At 38.2% G+C, this 17,295-nt stretch overlaps 1 protein-coding gene across 39 annotated transcripts in view; it reads left to right on the forward strand.

Moving 5' to 3' along the window:
• Nucleotides 1–9,195, forward strand: part of EYA4 (EYA transcriptional coactivator and phosphatase 4) — a 365,637-nt gene extending 356,442 nt beyond the window's left edge. For 14 of the 39 annotated variants that reach the window (XM_060419658.1, XM_060419659.1, XM_060419668.1 and 11 more), the window contains 2 exons: nt 1,809–1,909; nt 5,819–9,195. In XM_060419658.1, the coding sequence (XP_060275641.1) occupies nt 1,809–1,909; nt 5,819–5,899 (182 nt within the window). In that variant the 3' untranslated portion in view covers nt 5,900–9,195. Of the gene's footprint in view, nt 1–1,669; nt 1,771–1,808 lie in introns of all 39 variants that reach the window. The other 25 variants (XM_060419662.1, XM_060419670.1, XM_060419686.1 and 22 more) reach the window with 3 other exon arrangements.
• The last annotated feature ends 8,100 nt before the right edge of the window (nt 9,196–17,295 follow it).

The following is a 17,295-nucleotide window of genomic DNA, read 5'->3' on the forward strand; positions in this document are numbered from 1 at the left end:
CAACTTCTGCCATCTTGAAAGAGTTAAAAGAAAACAACTCCTGTTTTCTGTTGTCTGTCAAGGAAATGCCTGGGGAAATAGATGAGTTGTATAATGTGCCTTGAAGGTCAACAAACTTGGGCTTTGGCAGCTTGACAAGAGTTCAGAATCCTAAAATCCCCGACCAAAAATAACCTCCCTGGGCCTTGCACAGTTCTGATATTGGCACAGGCAGAAAGAGCCCCCAGCTGCAGCTGTTTGGGGAGTATAGTTAAAGAGGGCCAAGCTTTCATAAATTCCTGGTTGTCCTGAGGATTGCAGTTCAGAGCTCTAATACCAATCCCATTCATTTTTTTGTTGTTTGTTTGCTTCTTAACATTTATTTTAATCCAATCATTTTTTCTCTTTTTTATTTTTTAAATTATGAAAACATTTACAGGAGACTTGGAAAATACAAAACAAAGTGACATATATTAATAGTTCTATATGTTATAACTTCTTAAAGTAGTTGAATTAAGATGTCTTAATTGGAATTTTAATATAAAACACTCAAAAATTGATAGCATGAATATACAGACAAGTAAAAGGATATAGTAGACCTGAAAAGTACCATGCATGAGCCAATTCAACATAATTAAGATTTATACAATTTTTCATACAATAGTAGGATACAAATTCTATTCAAGTTCCCATAGACTATAAACTCAGAGACATTGGAACATAATTCAAGAGAGAAGGACATAAAACAAGTTGCAAAAATTTCATAGTCTAAAGGTATTGACATCATACACCATTCATTTATATATAAATGTGTATATTTATGCTAGCAAGAGTACTACATGGAACCTGATTTTGCTTTTTGATAAATTAGTTTTACACAGATGTAAACATCTCCTCTAGTAAGGTCAATAGTCTTTCTTATTAAATAAAACTAAGTTGTTCCTTATATCTAATCTGAAAAAAAAATTATTTTTCCCTCTAAGTCAGTATTTTTTGGAGTTCTGAACTATCAGAGTAAGAAAAAAAAATGCAGAGGTAGCCATGACTGCATGAACATACTGAGAAAGAAATTCAGAGCATAATGCTAGTGTTTTAAAAACAAAGAACCTGTAGAAATCATGATGTTGTTCCCATGGTGCAGTCAGAGGATGCTAGTGTCTCCAGTACTGTGGCCCAGACAGCACCCTTAGTACAATTAATCTGAGCAAACTAGTTTCCAGCCACTTGAAGAAAGGAGTTGTTTTATCACAGTAAACCCATATCTTAGTATTTCCTCTTTCATTCTAGGTGAACCTTCAGTATTTCACAGTAGTATTTTTAGCTGATTTGTCTGTACTACTGAAGACAAACTAGATAAAATCGATGCATAGTTATACAAATAAATGTAAACAGGAATAGTTGCTTGTAACGTTGTTCCTGTATTCTTTAGGTAGAATGAAAGATATGAACATGTTTCTTTGGGTCAGATGCCTAACCTTTCTGACATTTTTTGGAGTGTGGAATACATTTGTTTAATAATCAGTCTCAAGTAAAAATTTAGAATATTCAACCATATTTGTTGATTTCATAACCCAGAGTTTGCAAGCTAGTTTAAGTGATATATGTTCAAGAGAAAGTAACTTAACACTTTATGAATCTTTAAGTTAATGATTCCAATGGCTGGAAGAATAAGCAGTGCATTGTTTTTCAGGCAAGGAAAGCTGTTTTGAGCGTATAGTGTCCAGATTTGGCACTAACATAACTTATGTTGTGATTGGAGATGGCCGAGATGAGGAGCATGCCGCTAACCAGGTAACTTCACTCTGAACTTTATCTTGTTTATCTTCCAGGAAAAGAAAGTTGCTTTGAACGAATAATGCAAAGGTTTGGCAGAAAAGTAGTATATGTTGTAATTGGGGATGGTGTAGAAGAAGAACAGGCAGCAAAAAAGGTAACCTGTTTCAAACAATGTTGGTGTGATACTTCTAAATGCAAGCTTTTTTGTTTGCATTCCTGTAGTTTGGCCCAATGGCAGCTTGACAAATGATTTAAATTTATAGATGCAAAACAGTAAGAGCATGAGAAGGTCAATACTTACATTCAAATAAACCATTTGGAGTCTAGCATTTTTTTTTTTTGCCTGAAACTTCACAGGAAATATAGGAACATTTAGTTATATTTATCTGTGTGTATGCTTATGTGTGTGTGTGTGTGTGTGTGTGTGTAATACACACAGATATAAGAAAGATGGGGCAAAAATAACCATTTTGAACATATGAAATTCAACAAGTTTAAAGATACTTAATGAGCTCCATAGAAAACCATGTGAGTGGCTCAGTTCTTACCCTTTTCCCATCCAGCCTCTGTGCCATATGTGCTGTGAGTGCCGAGTATCAATTGTGCCCCATGATGATAAATGCTGATGATAGCTTTAATAGCTGAAGAAAAAACTGTTGCCAGAGAATTTAATAAATGCTGTTGGAATGGGATATAATATTCAAATCCTTTGGTGCCAACTTATTGTAGAGACTTGAAGGCAATGTACCTTTCATATACATCTTCTAGAAGAGTGTTACCTTTCTGGTAAATCCTTGGTACTTTTGTGAAGCCAAGCAGCTGGCTTTGAATATATTCAGAAGATCTCATAGACCCTAGGTATTTAAATCAGCCTTTTCATCTGGCCCACATTTCTAGAGAAATCAAGGAAGTTAAAAAACCTTAAATGGTTGGTCCAGCATCAAGAGGGGAATGATATCATTGGCTTGGCCCCAGATACCAGACTGTAAGTTAACACAACATTGAGATCTACTGCTTTCTTCACTGATTGATAGCGAAATGTCATCTAGAAAGGATTAAAGTGATGTAATTTATAAAACAGAGCAAAATGATGAATTAATATTGTTAAACAATGACATATCAGCGTATATTGTTTTCCATAGGAAAAAATATTATCCTTATTCTCCTGAAGAGATTTCATAGCATCATCTTAAAAAACCTTAACTAAACACTTGCATGTGCTTGAGTGTTTATCTGATTTCTCTCCCCATGCCACCATCACCTCCGCCCCTCCCCCGAAAACCTAATATAAACAGTGTCCTAGAAAAGTTTATAGTGATATTAGAAAGTTAAAAGAAATGATTTATGATTGTAATCAATTCAAATCAAGCAAAATGGAGAAAAAAGAAAGAACTTCCACTTTAGAAGGTTTGGTGACACTCTGGAAACCATACTTGAAATACTCCATGATTTCCCATAACATTAAGAGAGTTGCTTTAGTCTCAGCCTCCCACAGAGTCCCTCCCCTCCTCGGTCCTAATTAGCGGTGTCAATGACCCAAGACAGCACACTGGCCCCATGGACGTTCTCTATGAGGTCAGGGATGCAGCCTCAAGAAATAGAATTTCCCAGCCAACAACCGCTTGAAATCCTTTGGGTCACACACAGTTGAAATATCCTCTGGAGTTTGTCAGTGCCCTGAGTCCCTGTTGTTTTAATTTTTCATATTAACGCCGTAATTACACCTAACAAAGAACAGCCAATGCAGCCACCATGGCAAGCATTTTACATATCTTTTAACCTATGTGAAATTCACGCATATCTAGGTCAGGGCTGATAAAATTCACTTTTCCAAAATAGTTTATAGCCTTTGAAAATTAAAACTTATAAAGTCTACCCCACTTACACATAGCATGAAAACTAGATTTGGTATACCAGTTGTTGCACCTTCAGCTTTAAACCTACAACTTCGGGGGAAAAAGGCATGACTCCAATGGATGAGAACCTTTAGAATGCTATTTCCAAATGGTTGTGTATGTCGGTACAGTTTTGGTGATGGTGAAGGCTTATAATTCTGTTTTGAAATACAGGTGGCTGGTTTCTCTAGTATCCAGAATGCATGCTTTTCTTGGGATGTAGCTGTAATCGCATGTGCAAAAATATAAAGTACTATTTTGTTACTACAAATAGATCTGAGCTGAATTTTTTTAAAAAATTACTTCTAGGTGAATTTCATGCTTTAATTTGACCCAAAAGTATAGGGTTGTTGTTGTTTTTTTTGTAAATGTAAGAATTTCAAAGTTTACAACTGAACTCCCCTATAGAAACATGTGGTATGACCCATATTTGTCATTTTAAATTTTGTGGGAGCTGCATTTAAAAAAAAAAGTTAAAAAAAAAAAAAACAGAATTAATTCTGCTGCTGCTGCTAAATCGCTTCAGTCGTGTCTGACTCTGTGTGACCCTATGGATCATACCCCACCAGGCTCCTCTGTCCATGGGCTTCTCCAGGTGAGAATACTGGGGTGGGTTCTCGTGCCCTCCTCCAGTGGATCTTCCCAATGCAGGAATCGAACCCATGTCTCTTATGTCTCCTGCATTGGCAGGTGGGTTCTTTACCACTAGCACCCCCTGGGAAGCCCACTAGAATTAATTCTGGTAATATACTTTAATATACCCATATACTCAAAATATTATTGTCTAAATACCTAATAAGTATAAAAGCTATTCATGTGATATTTACATTTTTTAAAAGTTCTAAGGCTTTGAAGTTCAGTATGTATTTTGAACTGGACTTGCCACCTTTCAAATATTCACTCAATAGCCACATTGGACTAATGGCTACCATATTGGACAGTAAAAACTATATAACAATAGTGATTATTGTTTTAATTACTACTTTTTATAATAAAGTGTCTTTACCATGTTATATGTATACTACATATATTTCTGTTATACACATGAATATATATTCTATAAGATGTCATCAGCCTGAAGTTATAAATTAAGTTTTGGCTTTGTTCGTTGCTGTAGTGCAGTATTCCTTTTTTTCATTAAATCATCCATGATGAAGTACTTTTAGATATTTTTTTCTTAATTGCAATCCTTTATGTAATTTTAATACCACACATATATCGTATACTGGGTTTCCCTGGTGGCTCAGACAGTAAAGCATCTGCCTGCAGTGCAGGAGACCTGGGTTTGATCCCTGGGTTGGGAAGATCCCCTGGAGAAGGAAATGGCAGAGCCCACTCCAGTACTCTTGCCTGGAAAATTTCATGGACTGAGGAGCCTGGTGGGCTACAGTCCATGGGGTCACAAACAGTCAGACACGGCTGAGTGACTTCACTTTCACTTTTCATACTGTATACTGGTATACCTTTGGAGAGCCACAAACCATTGTAATATTTAAGAATGTTTTCCCCACAAGAACTCATCTTTGTCCCCTTCGGGGAGTGATATCTCCCACCTTGAACGTGTGCTTTCCCTCCGTCCTATACCAAGGAAATGAATCAGGCCAACTCTGCTGACTTGTTATTATTTGTTCCAGACAAGTAAGAAACTTGATCATGCCCACAATTTTTTCGTATCTTACACAGTCCAGTTTCAAGTTATTTCTTATGTAGGAAGGAATTCACCCTCTTCCTCTCAAAGAGACAATAAGCCTTGGATTTAGGAAGCTTATCATTTTTTCACTTTATTTCTAACTGAGAGATAGACCTTAAGGAGGGACGTAGGTAAAATTTGTTCTCCTCCAGCCACACAGAAGCTCAGCTTGCATTTCTGGATGCTGATATTAGTAATGGTACTTTCCAAAATGAATATTCATTTGATTAAGAAGCCTCATTACTTTCTTTTATTGTCATTAAAATTCAGTTCAGATCTATTTCTCTAGTATTTTGACAGTACCACATCGATGCTACCAAGCCTTCAAATATGATCATTCCTCCTTTCAACTCCCTCCCTTGAACTTGGGTGAACTGCCCATCCTTGTGTGGACCGCTGCTTCACGGAGATAACAGTTATGATCTCTCTCCATCCCTCCCCCTTCTCTCTCCCATCCCGCCTTCTTTTAACCACACAGCACAATATGCCCTTTTGGAGGATATCAAGTCACTCAGACCTCTTGGCTCTACATCAAGCACTGGAATTAGAGTATTTGTAACTGTTCTCTAGCTGGAGATCCGTTTTTGTTTTGTTTTCTTTTTTTTTTAATTTCAAGTACACTGAATTTTTATGTGTGATTCAATGCCTCTGGCTTTACACATATAAATTGTCTTAAAGGATGAAATCATATTTGGAATGAGAATTCCAGAATGAAGAATTCAGATTGCTGAATGGAATTAAACTTTAGTGCTACAGAAAGGAAGCTCTATGGTCTTATATTTACAACACTTTAATGGTTTAAAAACAAAAATTCTGTGGAGGTTGCTGGTACCCACCGAAGGAGTCCTAACTGGAATTAACTTTAGCAAAGAACTCACCCTGGCAAAGCACCAACACAGGCTCCGTCTGACAAGGTTCAACAACATTCCTCAAAATGGGAGATCTTCTTAGCCCTGAGGTTTGAATCTGACTTTAACCTACCTAGCCCAGAAAATCTGAATTGGAATGCACTCAGACTGTGTAAGGACAATCCTATTTAGACCTGTAATTTGTGTAAATTATTGATGAAAATAATTTACTGTGACTTTATTAGCAGCTGACTTTGAAAGTGGATGCAATTTTTCCTTCATTTGTTGGGGAGGGCTTTGGGAGGGGAAAGGGGAATCTAATCATGTCTGTTTTTTTAAGTTTGGCAAACAGAATGTTCATACTGATGTGTTGTGCCTTAAAGACAAGACAGCGTTTGTGTGTTACAATGTAACTTTGGTTAAAATCTCTGTAGATAATGAAAAACAAAAACCTTTGTGATCGTTTTTCAGATGACCAAATTTAAAATTCAAGCTATCAGAGCTGAATAATGCCTCAGCAAGAAACTGAGCATTTGTTGCAATAAGAAAATCATAATAATAATAAAGGAAAGCTTGTGTTTTATTTGGGCTCTTAATAATTCCAATAATTGTATGAGGCAACTATTTATGCATTCAACCAGAAGCAGAAGGTTTGGGAAAGACTGTGGGACCTTTACTTAGAAAGTGAAATGTATGTTGAAGCCTCGAGTACCCTTTCTACAGTTTTACTGAAGAAAACTAAAAGCCATATTCATGATGACCTGTACAATTTGGAGTTTGACTTTTTGATACGTATAAGTTGTGTAGAAGAAGATATTCAGATGAAAATCATAGGCAAATATCACCCAAACTTTCTTAGACTATGCATGAACATGGCTTAAAATTCACATTGGGTGAATGAACAGGGCTTAAAATAAAGCTAAGTGCATTTATTCCCAATGCCATTGCATAAATGAAATATCACCAGTAGTGGAAGGCAAATTCCCCAGACAGTTTCTAAGGAGAGAAGAGAATCAATAAAAATTTTTCCTAGCCTATCATAATAAAATAAATTTACAAATGAGCCGAATCTTGGCAGCATAACTAAAATTAAACAGTGGAACGGTATCTGGTTCTCTGTCTTAACACATCCATCCAGTTTCTGTCCATTACAGACCTGTATATCTTAGTTTCTGCCTGTACCATTACTGCACAATGGATTTCATTCATTGCAAGGAGAGCCTGTCATCGTCGTGTTTGCATGTTTTTTTTTTTTTTTTCCTTCTTCTTCTTGGTGTGTAACCCATGTTAGGAACGCGATACAGGTTCTCCTGTCATTTTGTATGACCTGATTTCCCTTGTGGAAATTTAAGACTTCAACAGAGTGTTTTAATGGTGTCTACACTGGCAGTTCTGTGTTTAAAGTGTCACAATGTGGAACCTGCCATCCAGCTACTAGCCTGAGCTCCTAACCAGAAGCTGGTCCTTGATAATTCATCATCTGAGGCTTCCATGGCTCCCAAAAGATTGGTGCTTTGTACATTGATCACAACATTCACTATGGAAGTGTGATTTTGTTTTTCAAGCTATAAACCTGTATTTTTTTATTGTACGCTAAGGTCTTGTTTGTATCAGGCAAAAAGAGACTGAAATCATGTTCTGCAGATATTAATTAACATTGTGGTTTCATCACATATACCCCTTAATCTTTAAATTCTGTAACTTATGGCTACTTCTGCAACCAAGTACTGTTGCAGACAGATTAAGGACAAATACATAATAAATCTTACATTTCTATTGACCTTTAGCTTGAAAATGGTAGTTTAAAAAATTAAGAGCTGCATTGATTATCAATACATAATTCTATTTTGTGCATTAAAACCTTAAATGTTTATTACTGTGAACAAATCAAAATTATCTTTACTATATGGCCAGGTTCTTTAATAGAATTTTGGCATTATATCAAAAGCTTTCACTCTTTTTCATATTGAACAAGCAAGACTTCTTACATTGCTAACCCTGCAGGTACAGAAAGGAACATTGCTCTACAGGGCAAAGAGAAGGGTCGCTGACTGCATCAGCAGTGCTGTTTCTTACAAACCTCTTCTCTGATAATGATATGTCCAGAAGAGACTGCCAACCTAAAACCTAAATGCTGGGTTGTTGGACAACTACTCGGCTGACCCCGCCATGGTGCAGGCCAGTGAGCCTACATCAGAGTTTGTTTTGTAATTTTGAGCATGCTCAAACTAGAATGTTTCTCTCCCCCACTTAGGAACTCAGGAGCCTCTTCCTTTCTTACCTGAAAAACATAAAATCAACCAACCAACAAACAAAAAACACCACCTATGGCAGTTTCCACATTCTGTTGACATTTAGAAGATTGTGCCTTATTATAAACCAATTTGAAAAATGTTCTGTCTCAGACATGGGTTTTTGGTTCCTACATGTACAAACTTGGGCTATCACCAAGATAGGTAACCACCTCGTGTTGCACCTGAAAAGTAGTAAAACAGGTGGCCTGACTGTAGTAATGTCATAGACGAGATTAAGTTACTATGCCCTGCAAAGATTTGTAAATCAAATTCAGAGGCAAAAAGAATATTTTAGTATCATGCAGTTTGCACACGAACAGTAGATATAACACTCTAAAAATGTTTTCTTCTTTAGTCTCTGGTGAACTGATTCAAAATAGTGTCAACAGCATGCTGCAGTATGGAGGTTTTGGGTTTTTTTTTTTTAATGCACATTTGTTTATGATAAGCCTACATTCTCAGTGAATATGGCATTTAGTATTTCTTTTAAAAACAAATAAGCGTCTTGAGCCAAAGTTGCATTTTGACTCCCAACTATGATAGCATATGGAAATCTAACAAAGAAGAGGGTTTCTGTTATGTATTAGTAAAATATAGATTATTGGGGCCTACATAATTTAAAGAAATGTAAATTAATATTAAAAGCTTGTAAAAATATGTACATCTTTACTTTTTCTCAATAAATACCTTTGGAAATGTTTTCATTTTCTTCACATCCATGTCGTTGAGTTTCTGTTGTGTGTATTTAGCTCAACTCTAAATAATCTGAAATTCATATTTAGGTTCCTTGCTGTGTTCTTATCCTCCCTTGTTTGTGCCTAAATTTCAGTTTGCAGCTAAAGCAAGCTGAGATGCAACACAGTGAAACGTCACTAATAAGACTGGTATTCTAAGAGATATGAGCACAGTTTTTTGCACACACATAGTTGTGCGTGTGTGCTCAGTCACTAATCATGTCTGACTCTTTGTGACCCCATGGACAGTAACCCGCAGGCTCCTCTGTCCATGAGATTTCCCAGGCAAGAACACTGGAGTGGGCTGCCATTTCCTTCTCCAGGGACTTTTCCCAACCCAGGGATCAAACACACATCTCCTGCATTGGCAGGCAGATTCGTTACCACTGAGTCATCTGGAAAGCCCCATATGCTTGCTTCAGTCGTATCTGACTCTGTGCGACCCTATGGCTGCAGCCTGTTAGGCTCCTCTGGCCATGGGATTCTCCTGGCATGGGAATCTTGGAGTGCATTCCCGTGCCCTCCTCCAGGGGATCTTCCTGACTCAGGGATAGAACTAGCATCTCTTATGTCTAACCTGCATTGGCAGGCGGGTTCCTTACCACTAGCTGCCACCTGGGAAGCCCCAAGCCCCGTGTAGGTAGTTACATCAAAGTGCATGATGTAATCACACTTCGCTGGTGATTAAAATAATACCATTTAGAATATTTAAAGCAAGTTCCCTTCAGATGAATATGGCGTATGAATTATAAGTATCTTCAAAGAGTGATAAAGGAGTGTTTTTTCCCCTGAAACAGATATAACAGCTCTTTTATTATCTTGTGTAAAGTATTGACTTATTTGCAAATCTGTTATTCAAATGCAAACAAAAGGGAAATTTGAGACCAATTTCATTCACAACTTTTAAAAACATCAACCTCCAAATTGCTGAGTAAGTCCTCATGTCTAAAATTGCGTCTGCTCATCCAACACTTTTGTCATGCCCCTGCTTTACTATTAAATAATACTTAGTCCTTACATTTACAATTATCCAACATGAAATATATCTTACATATATTTTATTTAAATCAGAATGTATGTTCTATGAAGGTAGGGATTTGTTTTGTCCTGTTCACTGCTATATGTCCCGTATCTAAGAATGTGTCTTTCATATATTAGTTATTCAAAAAGCCTTTGTTGAATGCATGCATGAACCATAGGAAAATATGACCATTGTTGGAAATTAAAAGAAATTTAAAATGGTAGAGCTAGATTTCAAAAAAAAAAAAACAGTTAAGAGCCTGATATTGGGCAACACTGAGGACAGAAGGAGAAGGGGACGACAGAGGATGAGATGATTGGATGACATCATGAACTCAATGAACATGACTCTGACCAAACTCCAGGAGACAGTGAAGGACAGGGAAGCCTGGCATGCTGCAGTCCATGGGGTTACAAAGAGTCAGACACGACCTAGCGACTGAACAACAAAGTATGGATGGGACCAATGTGAATTTTTACAACTTAGCTGGATTGTTTACTGACTGAATATTGATAATTCATGAAAATAAAGAACAAGCATGGCCATAAGCAAAGGTATATTTGGAAAAAAAGTTAAACATGAGGAAAAAGTAAGTCCATAGTTAATCAGTAATTGTTTCTTCTTCCTTTTACTCTTTTATTTAAAAAAATGAAACATCAATAGGTTTAGTTGATTTAAATTACTTAAAGCCACAAAATATTACATAAAAATCAGATCTATTTGCAAACTCTATAGTTTATGAGTCTGAATCCTAGAAACAAAAAGGAAAGTGTACGATTTCCCTCAGGTAACAAAAGATAGCTGTTGTTTAACATCTGCTGGTTGTTTTTTGTGGTTTTTTTAAAATCAATTATTGGAGGTAGTGACCCCATATATTCTCATTCAATGGTCACTTCTCAAATCCCTCTCAAATCTGACTCAGCCAAGGTCAATCCTTAAGATGAACTGTGACCAAGAAAGATGCTTGCACAGAGCAAGAATGGTTCCAAGCTCTGACTTTAAATGCCTGACCCTCATCCAGAGAACCTTCCAGGATTGTGTTAGCAGAGTTTGAAAAATGTGAAGACAGAATATGCTAATAAGTCCGTGACAAACCAGATATATACAAGCCAGAAAATCATGTTCCCTCCACATGAAATACTTTTTGATTGGGGCTTGTACGGACACTGTCCCTGCAGCTAAAGGGCAGTATATTCTACTTTGTCATCATAAAGTCTTAGGTTTTTGTACCCAGTGCCTACAGTCAATCTAGTTCTCTATGGAGCCTTCTGGGAAATACACTGAATTGAATGAGAGCGTGTGTTGGAGAAGATGGCAGAGCCACCAAGTCAGTCTCCACAGAACCACAGCTGGTAGGGCTCACCATGAACTCATCACTCTCTGACCCTCAGTTCAGTGGAAGAGACTGTGAAACAGTGTGAAAGGCACGAGGATGCGTAAGCACATGGTACGTGACCAATAACTTGCAGGCTCATCTGACTAGCCCACAAAGGGAGGATTCCTGGACAAAATGATTCTCAAGCTGGAACTCCGTGGGCAAAATGGAGAAGGTCAGGGAAAGGGGGATAGGAAACATCCAGAAAAAGTGGAAAATCTATATGAGAGGGTAGATAAGAGAGAGAAAAGCAGAATGATGAAGTCAGAGGACTGCAAGTAATTCTTATTTCTGGAGCATGGACTAAAGATAGCAAACAGTAAGAAATGAAACTGGAAAATAAACAAGGGTCAGATGATGAGGGTCAGATTTTGATCAGTTTTTATTTTATCCTGAGATCAGTAGGTATTTAGTGAATGTTTTATATGCAAAGGGTTTATGTGTCAGGATTTACTCCTGATAACAGTTTCTCTGGCCACTCCTTAGAGATAAGGGATCTAAAATGATCCTGGAGATTTATTGATGGATTGCTGAATTAGGTTGAGATATAAACATGCTAAGAAAAATAAAGATTTAGTAATTGTTGCTGCTTCTCAGGTAAATCCAGCCTGCCATTTCCAATTTGGGAAGTTTGGTAGAGGCAGAGCAGTTCACAGAAGATCAGAAACACAAGGAAAAGCTCCTGGTAGCTGTTTTTACCAGAGAAGGCAATGGCACCCCACTCCAGTACTCTTGCCTGGAAAATCCCATGGACAGAGGAGCCTGGTGGGCTGCAGTCCATGGGGTCGCTAAGAGTCAGAAACGACTGAGCGACTTCACTTTCACTTTTCACTTTCATGCATTGGAGAAGGAAATGGCAACCCACTCCAGTGTTCTTGCTTGGAGAATCCCAGGGATGGGGAGCCTGGTGGGCTGCCATCTATGGGGTCGCAGAGTCGGACATGACTGAATCAACTTAGCAGCAGCAGCAGCAGCTGTTTTTATTGCTGTTGGTGGCACTTGTTATTGAAGGAGGGTACTGAGTCTAGTGTTTGAAGGTGTTCATTTGGAAGAATTGTTCAGTGTGAAGCTAAATTTGTAGCAACTCCCTGGGTGTTCATTAAACACCTTTCTGCATCATAACTGAGTTACTATGAAAACAGTCCAAAAATCTAAATAATTTCATCTGATCATACCAGTTAGTCATTTAAGAAGCATTTAGCATTTGTGAAACCTTAAGACAATATGAGTGAAAGCTGGGAAATATGGCTGTAAGGTAAAAAGTGTAGGCAGGGTGCTGCTGCTGCTGCTGCTGCTAAGTCATTTCAGTCGTGTCCGACTCGGTGAGACCCCATAGACGGCAGCCCACCAGGCTCCCTCGTCTCTGAGATTCTCCAGGCAAGAACACTGGAGTGGGTTGCCACTGCCTTCTCCAATGCATGAAAGTGAAAAGTGAAAGTGAAGTCGCTCAGTCGTTTCTGACTCTTAGCAACCCAATGGACTGCAGCCCACCAGGCTCCTCTGTCCATGGGATTTTCCAGGCAAGAGTACTGGAGTGGATTGTCATTGCCTTCTCTTAGGCAGCCTGCATGTCGGACAAAAATATTGGGGGTGACCAGTCAACTGAACATGCTGCTCCAGATATCTTCAGTTCAGGTCAGTCGCTCAGTCGTGTCTGACTCTTTGTGACCCCATGGACTGCAGCATCCCAGGTCTCCCTATCCATCACCAACTCCTGGAGTTTACTCAAACTCATGTCCATTGAATCGGTGATGCTATCCAACCATCTCATCCTCTGTCATCCCCTTCTCCTCCCACCTTCAATCTTTCCTAGCATCAGGGTCTTTTCCAATGAGCCAGTTCTTCACATCAGGTGGCCAAACTATTGGAGTTTCAGCTTCAGCATCAGTCCTTCCAATGAATATCCAGGACTGACATCTTTTAGGATGGACTGGTCGGATCTCCTTGCTATCCAAGGGACTCTCAAGAGTCTTCTCCAATGCCACAGTTCAAAAGCATCAATTCCTCAGCGCTCAGCTTTCTTTATAGTCCATCTCTCACATGGCTCAGACAATAAAGGGTCTGCCTACAATGAGGGAGACCCAGGTTCAATCCCTGGGTCGGGCAGATCTGGAGAAGGAAATGGCAACCCACTCCAGTATTCTTGCCTGGAAAATCCCAAGGATGGAGGAGCCTGGTAGGTTAGAGTCGTGGGGTCGCAAAGAGTCAGACACAACTGAGTGACATCACTTCACTTCACTCACATCCATACATAACTAATGGAAAAAACATAGCTTTGACTAGACGGACATTTGTTGGCAAAGTAATGTCTCTGCTTTCTAATATGCTGTCTAGGTTGGTCATAACTTTTCTTCCAAGGAGCAAGTGTCTTTTAATTTCATGGCTGCAGTCACCATCTGCAGTGATTTTGGAGGCCCCCCAAAAAAGAAGTCTGTCATTGTTTCCATTGTTTCCCCATCTATTTGTCATAAAGTTATGGGACCAGATGCCATGATCTTCGTGTTCTGAATGTTGAGTTATAAGCCAATTTTTTCACTCTCCTCTTTCATTTTCATCAAGAGGCTCTTTAGTTCTTCTCCACTTTCTGCCATAAGGGTGATGTCATCTGCATATCTGAGGTTATTGATATTTCTCCTGGCAATCTTGATTCCAGCTTGTGATTCATCCAGCCCAGCATTTCTCATGATGTACTCTGTATATAAGTAAAACAAGCAGGGTGACAATATACAGCCTTGATGTATTCCTTTCCCTATTTGGATCAAGTCTGTTGTTCCATGTCCTGCCTTACCCCAATTTCCAGTAAAGATAAACCCAGGATTTACAACCCTGGAGAAATCCAAGTGCCTCTGTGAGCTTTTCATCAGTGACTTCTGTACAAGTCATCTCCAGCTTATGTTGGATTGGAAACAGCATAACATTTCAAATATATTTGCCAAACAAAGAAAAACTATTAGAGAAGGAGCTCTGTAGCAAAATGACAGATGACTCAATCAGTTATTCTTAGATTCATGTTTTCCCCAAAAACATGGCTTTCATTAAGAGATATTTTGGTTGAATAAGCTATTTCATGAGAGTAGGCAGTAATAGCATGTATGTGAACAAAAATTAAAATTAATGCGAAACACACACCTGTAAAACCATCCTATTTGGCTCATGAAATTACTTTTACATCAGTTATGGGAACAGCAGGGGGTGGAGGTAGGGAAGGCACTAAAAAGGGCTCTGAAAAATGAGTGGTCTAACACATCATTTTTTAAAATTGCATTTAGTATTTTACAAATGACAAGTGCATTCTCCAAATTTTGAGGACCCACTGCTTTTCTAGAGGAAATCTACTACCACATACTATTATTGCTCCTTTTGGCAATAGGCATTGTTACCAGGCTTGACTCAAGAATTGCTTTTTAAGAATAGAAAAGGGAACATTTTCCTTTCAGGCACAGACAGGGCATGGATATTCATTCATGCTCCTCCTCCTCTCTCTCTGAAAGCTTTATTGTTGTTACAATTTTGCTTATTCCAACCTCAGCAGTGACAGCTGGCTGGAGACAGTGGGAACCACTGAAGCTAAGTGAGTGATGGGAACGTGCAGGAGGCCATCTTGTGTTGCTTTAATTGCTAGCTTTGACGTCTGCTCTAAAAGAAGGGAGTATGCCAGAGAAGGAATAGGAAGGAAACAAACATTTGGAGACACATAATGAGTCAGGAGCTTATCCTATGTGACCCCATTTAATGATCATATCCCTGAGAGTTGGTATTATTAGTCCTATTGTGTAGTTTAAGTGACTTCCAGAGGTCACATAACTGGTGGGTGGCGCAAGTAGAACTGGAAAGTAGATCTATCAGGTGAACCATGTATAGTGCAGAATTACGTTCCTTGCACTGTATCTCACTTTCATTTACTTTTTGTTCCTTAAGCTTATCAAGAGAGTGTGCACTAATACACAACTGGAAATGGTGATTCCTGGAGCAAACATTCCAAAGCACGCCCTCCAATCAATGTCTGAGAGAATAAAGGAGATTAGAATTGGTCAAAGTGTGTTAAGTGGTTTGAAACTCCTGATTTTCTGGGCTTGCTCTTTCTAGTTACACAGTGGCCAAGAGACATGGGATCAGCAGGAATATAAAAGGGAAGAAATTGTTTATTTAAAAGAAAGGGACCTAAAATATCTTAGAATAGTTTTAAATTGTCACTTCAAATATTTCCCCCCTCTAAAGTGCCCTGGATCAGTCCTGTAACCTCACTATTTGTTACCCTGTAAATGGGCTATACACACTGAGAACACAGAAATGTAGGTTTAGAATGTCAGAGCTCCATCTGCCTGTCTCATCCTCTCTACCCTAAACAGTATGGCCACATCACTTTATCATTTGTGAAATGCAGTTTGAAACAAACTTAGTCAACAGAATGCCAAATCCTGTGACCACTGTTTATTTATACGTTTTTATTTCTTTGGGAAACTGTTTGGACTGTCACCCTGACTCATGACTGTCCCACCAAGAAGCATGCAGTGTAGTCAATAAAAAGAGCACTGCCAAGTTCAGGCAAGTCCCCAACATTCTGTGTGATCAGAGCTAGTGTGGTAGTTAGAACTATACCGGATTTCTCTTCTTTCTTCTTCCCCATATAATCCAAAGCATCCATACTGGCAACCACACTGAGAGCTTATTTACTTTGTTTTCAGATCAACCAGACCATTGTTTTTTATTAACTGAATGAGAAACCCTAAAAGTTTCTGTTCCAGCAACTGAGAGAACCTTAGTGCTAGGGAACACATCATGGTAATGAAACAACTCATGACTCTGAACAGCTGTGAGGTTGTTGTCTGTTCAACTTTTTACAGGGCAGTAATCTAACCCTGTAGGTACTTATTTCTTAACATTATATCTAAGAGTAAATCACCTTCCTAGCCTGTAATTCCCTTTAACTAATGACCAAATTGTACATAATTAATTAGTGCATTTTTAATGTTTTTTTAAATGGTCCAGCAGAGTTTCCTTTTAAACACTTAGTTTGAATCATATTTATTATCTACAAAATATGAGACATTTACCAACTCTGATCATAAAGTGTTCTTCTTGAGACTCTCTGTGCTCTCAAGAGAATAAGAAGAGAAATATATTTAAAATAATCAATCCCATCCCAAGAAAACTTTGCAGTTGTTTTCTCTCCTTGGGATATTTTTTAATTAAACCAAGGTGAAATAAAACAAATAAAAATAAAACAGTCTGCAATAGTGGAAGCAAGTGGAATTAAAGTACCTTTCCATTCAAAACAATGTCTAAACTAATGTTTAAATTCATCAGACTTTCACTGCCTAATAATATGACATGTTTACAATGTTGAAGGAAATCAGGTGTTTTCATGCTAAATGAAAATAAAATTTATGTACTGTTATTACCATATTCTTTGCCTGGTGTTTCTCACTCTATTCATCATTAAAAGCTGCTCAATAAATACTGTGCAAACTGCATGTGGGGATGTTATGCAGTAATAACTCAATCAGCTATAAATAACCACCACTCAGAGCCTTGGGAAGAGTCAAGGACCTAAGAGGGAATGGTTGAAGAATTGCTAAATTGTGAAAAAGAGAGTTATTGGTCTATTTTCTCTTCATATTTGACATAGTAGAAGCAAATTTGGACACTAGTGCTCTAGCCTGAAATGAGGTCTTTATTCATC

Source organism: Ovis aries, chromosome 8 (assembly GCF_016772045.2).
Source record: "Ovis aries strain OAR_USU_Benz2616 breed Rambouillet chromosome 8, ARS-UI_Ramb_v3.0, whole genome shotgun sequence".
Lineage (NCBI taxonomy): Eukaryota > Metazoa > Chordata > Mammalia > Artiodactyla > Bovidae > Ovis > Ovis aries.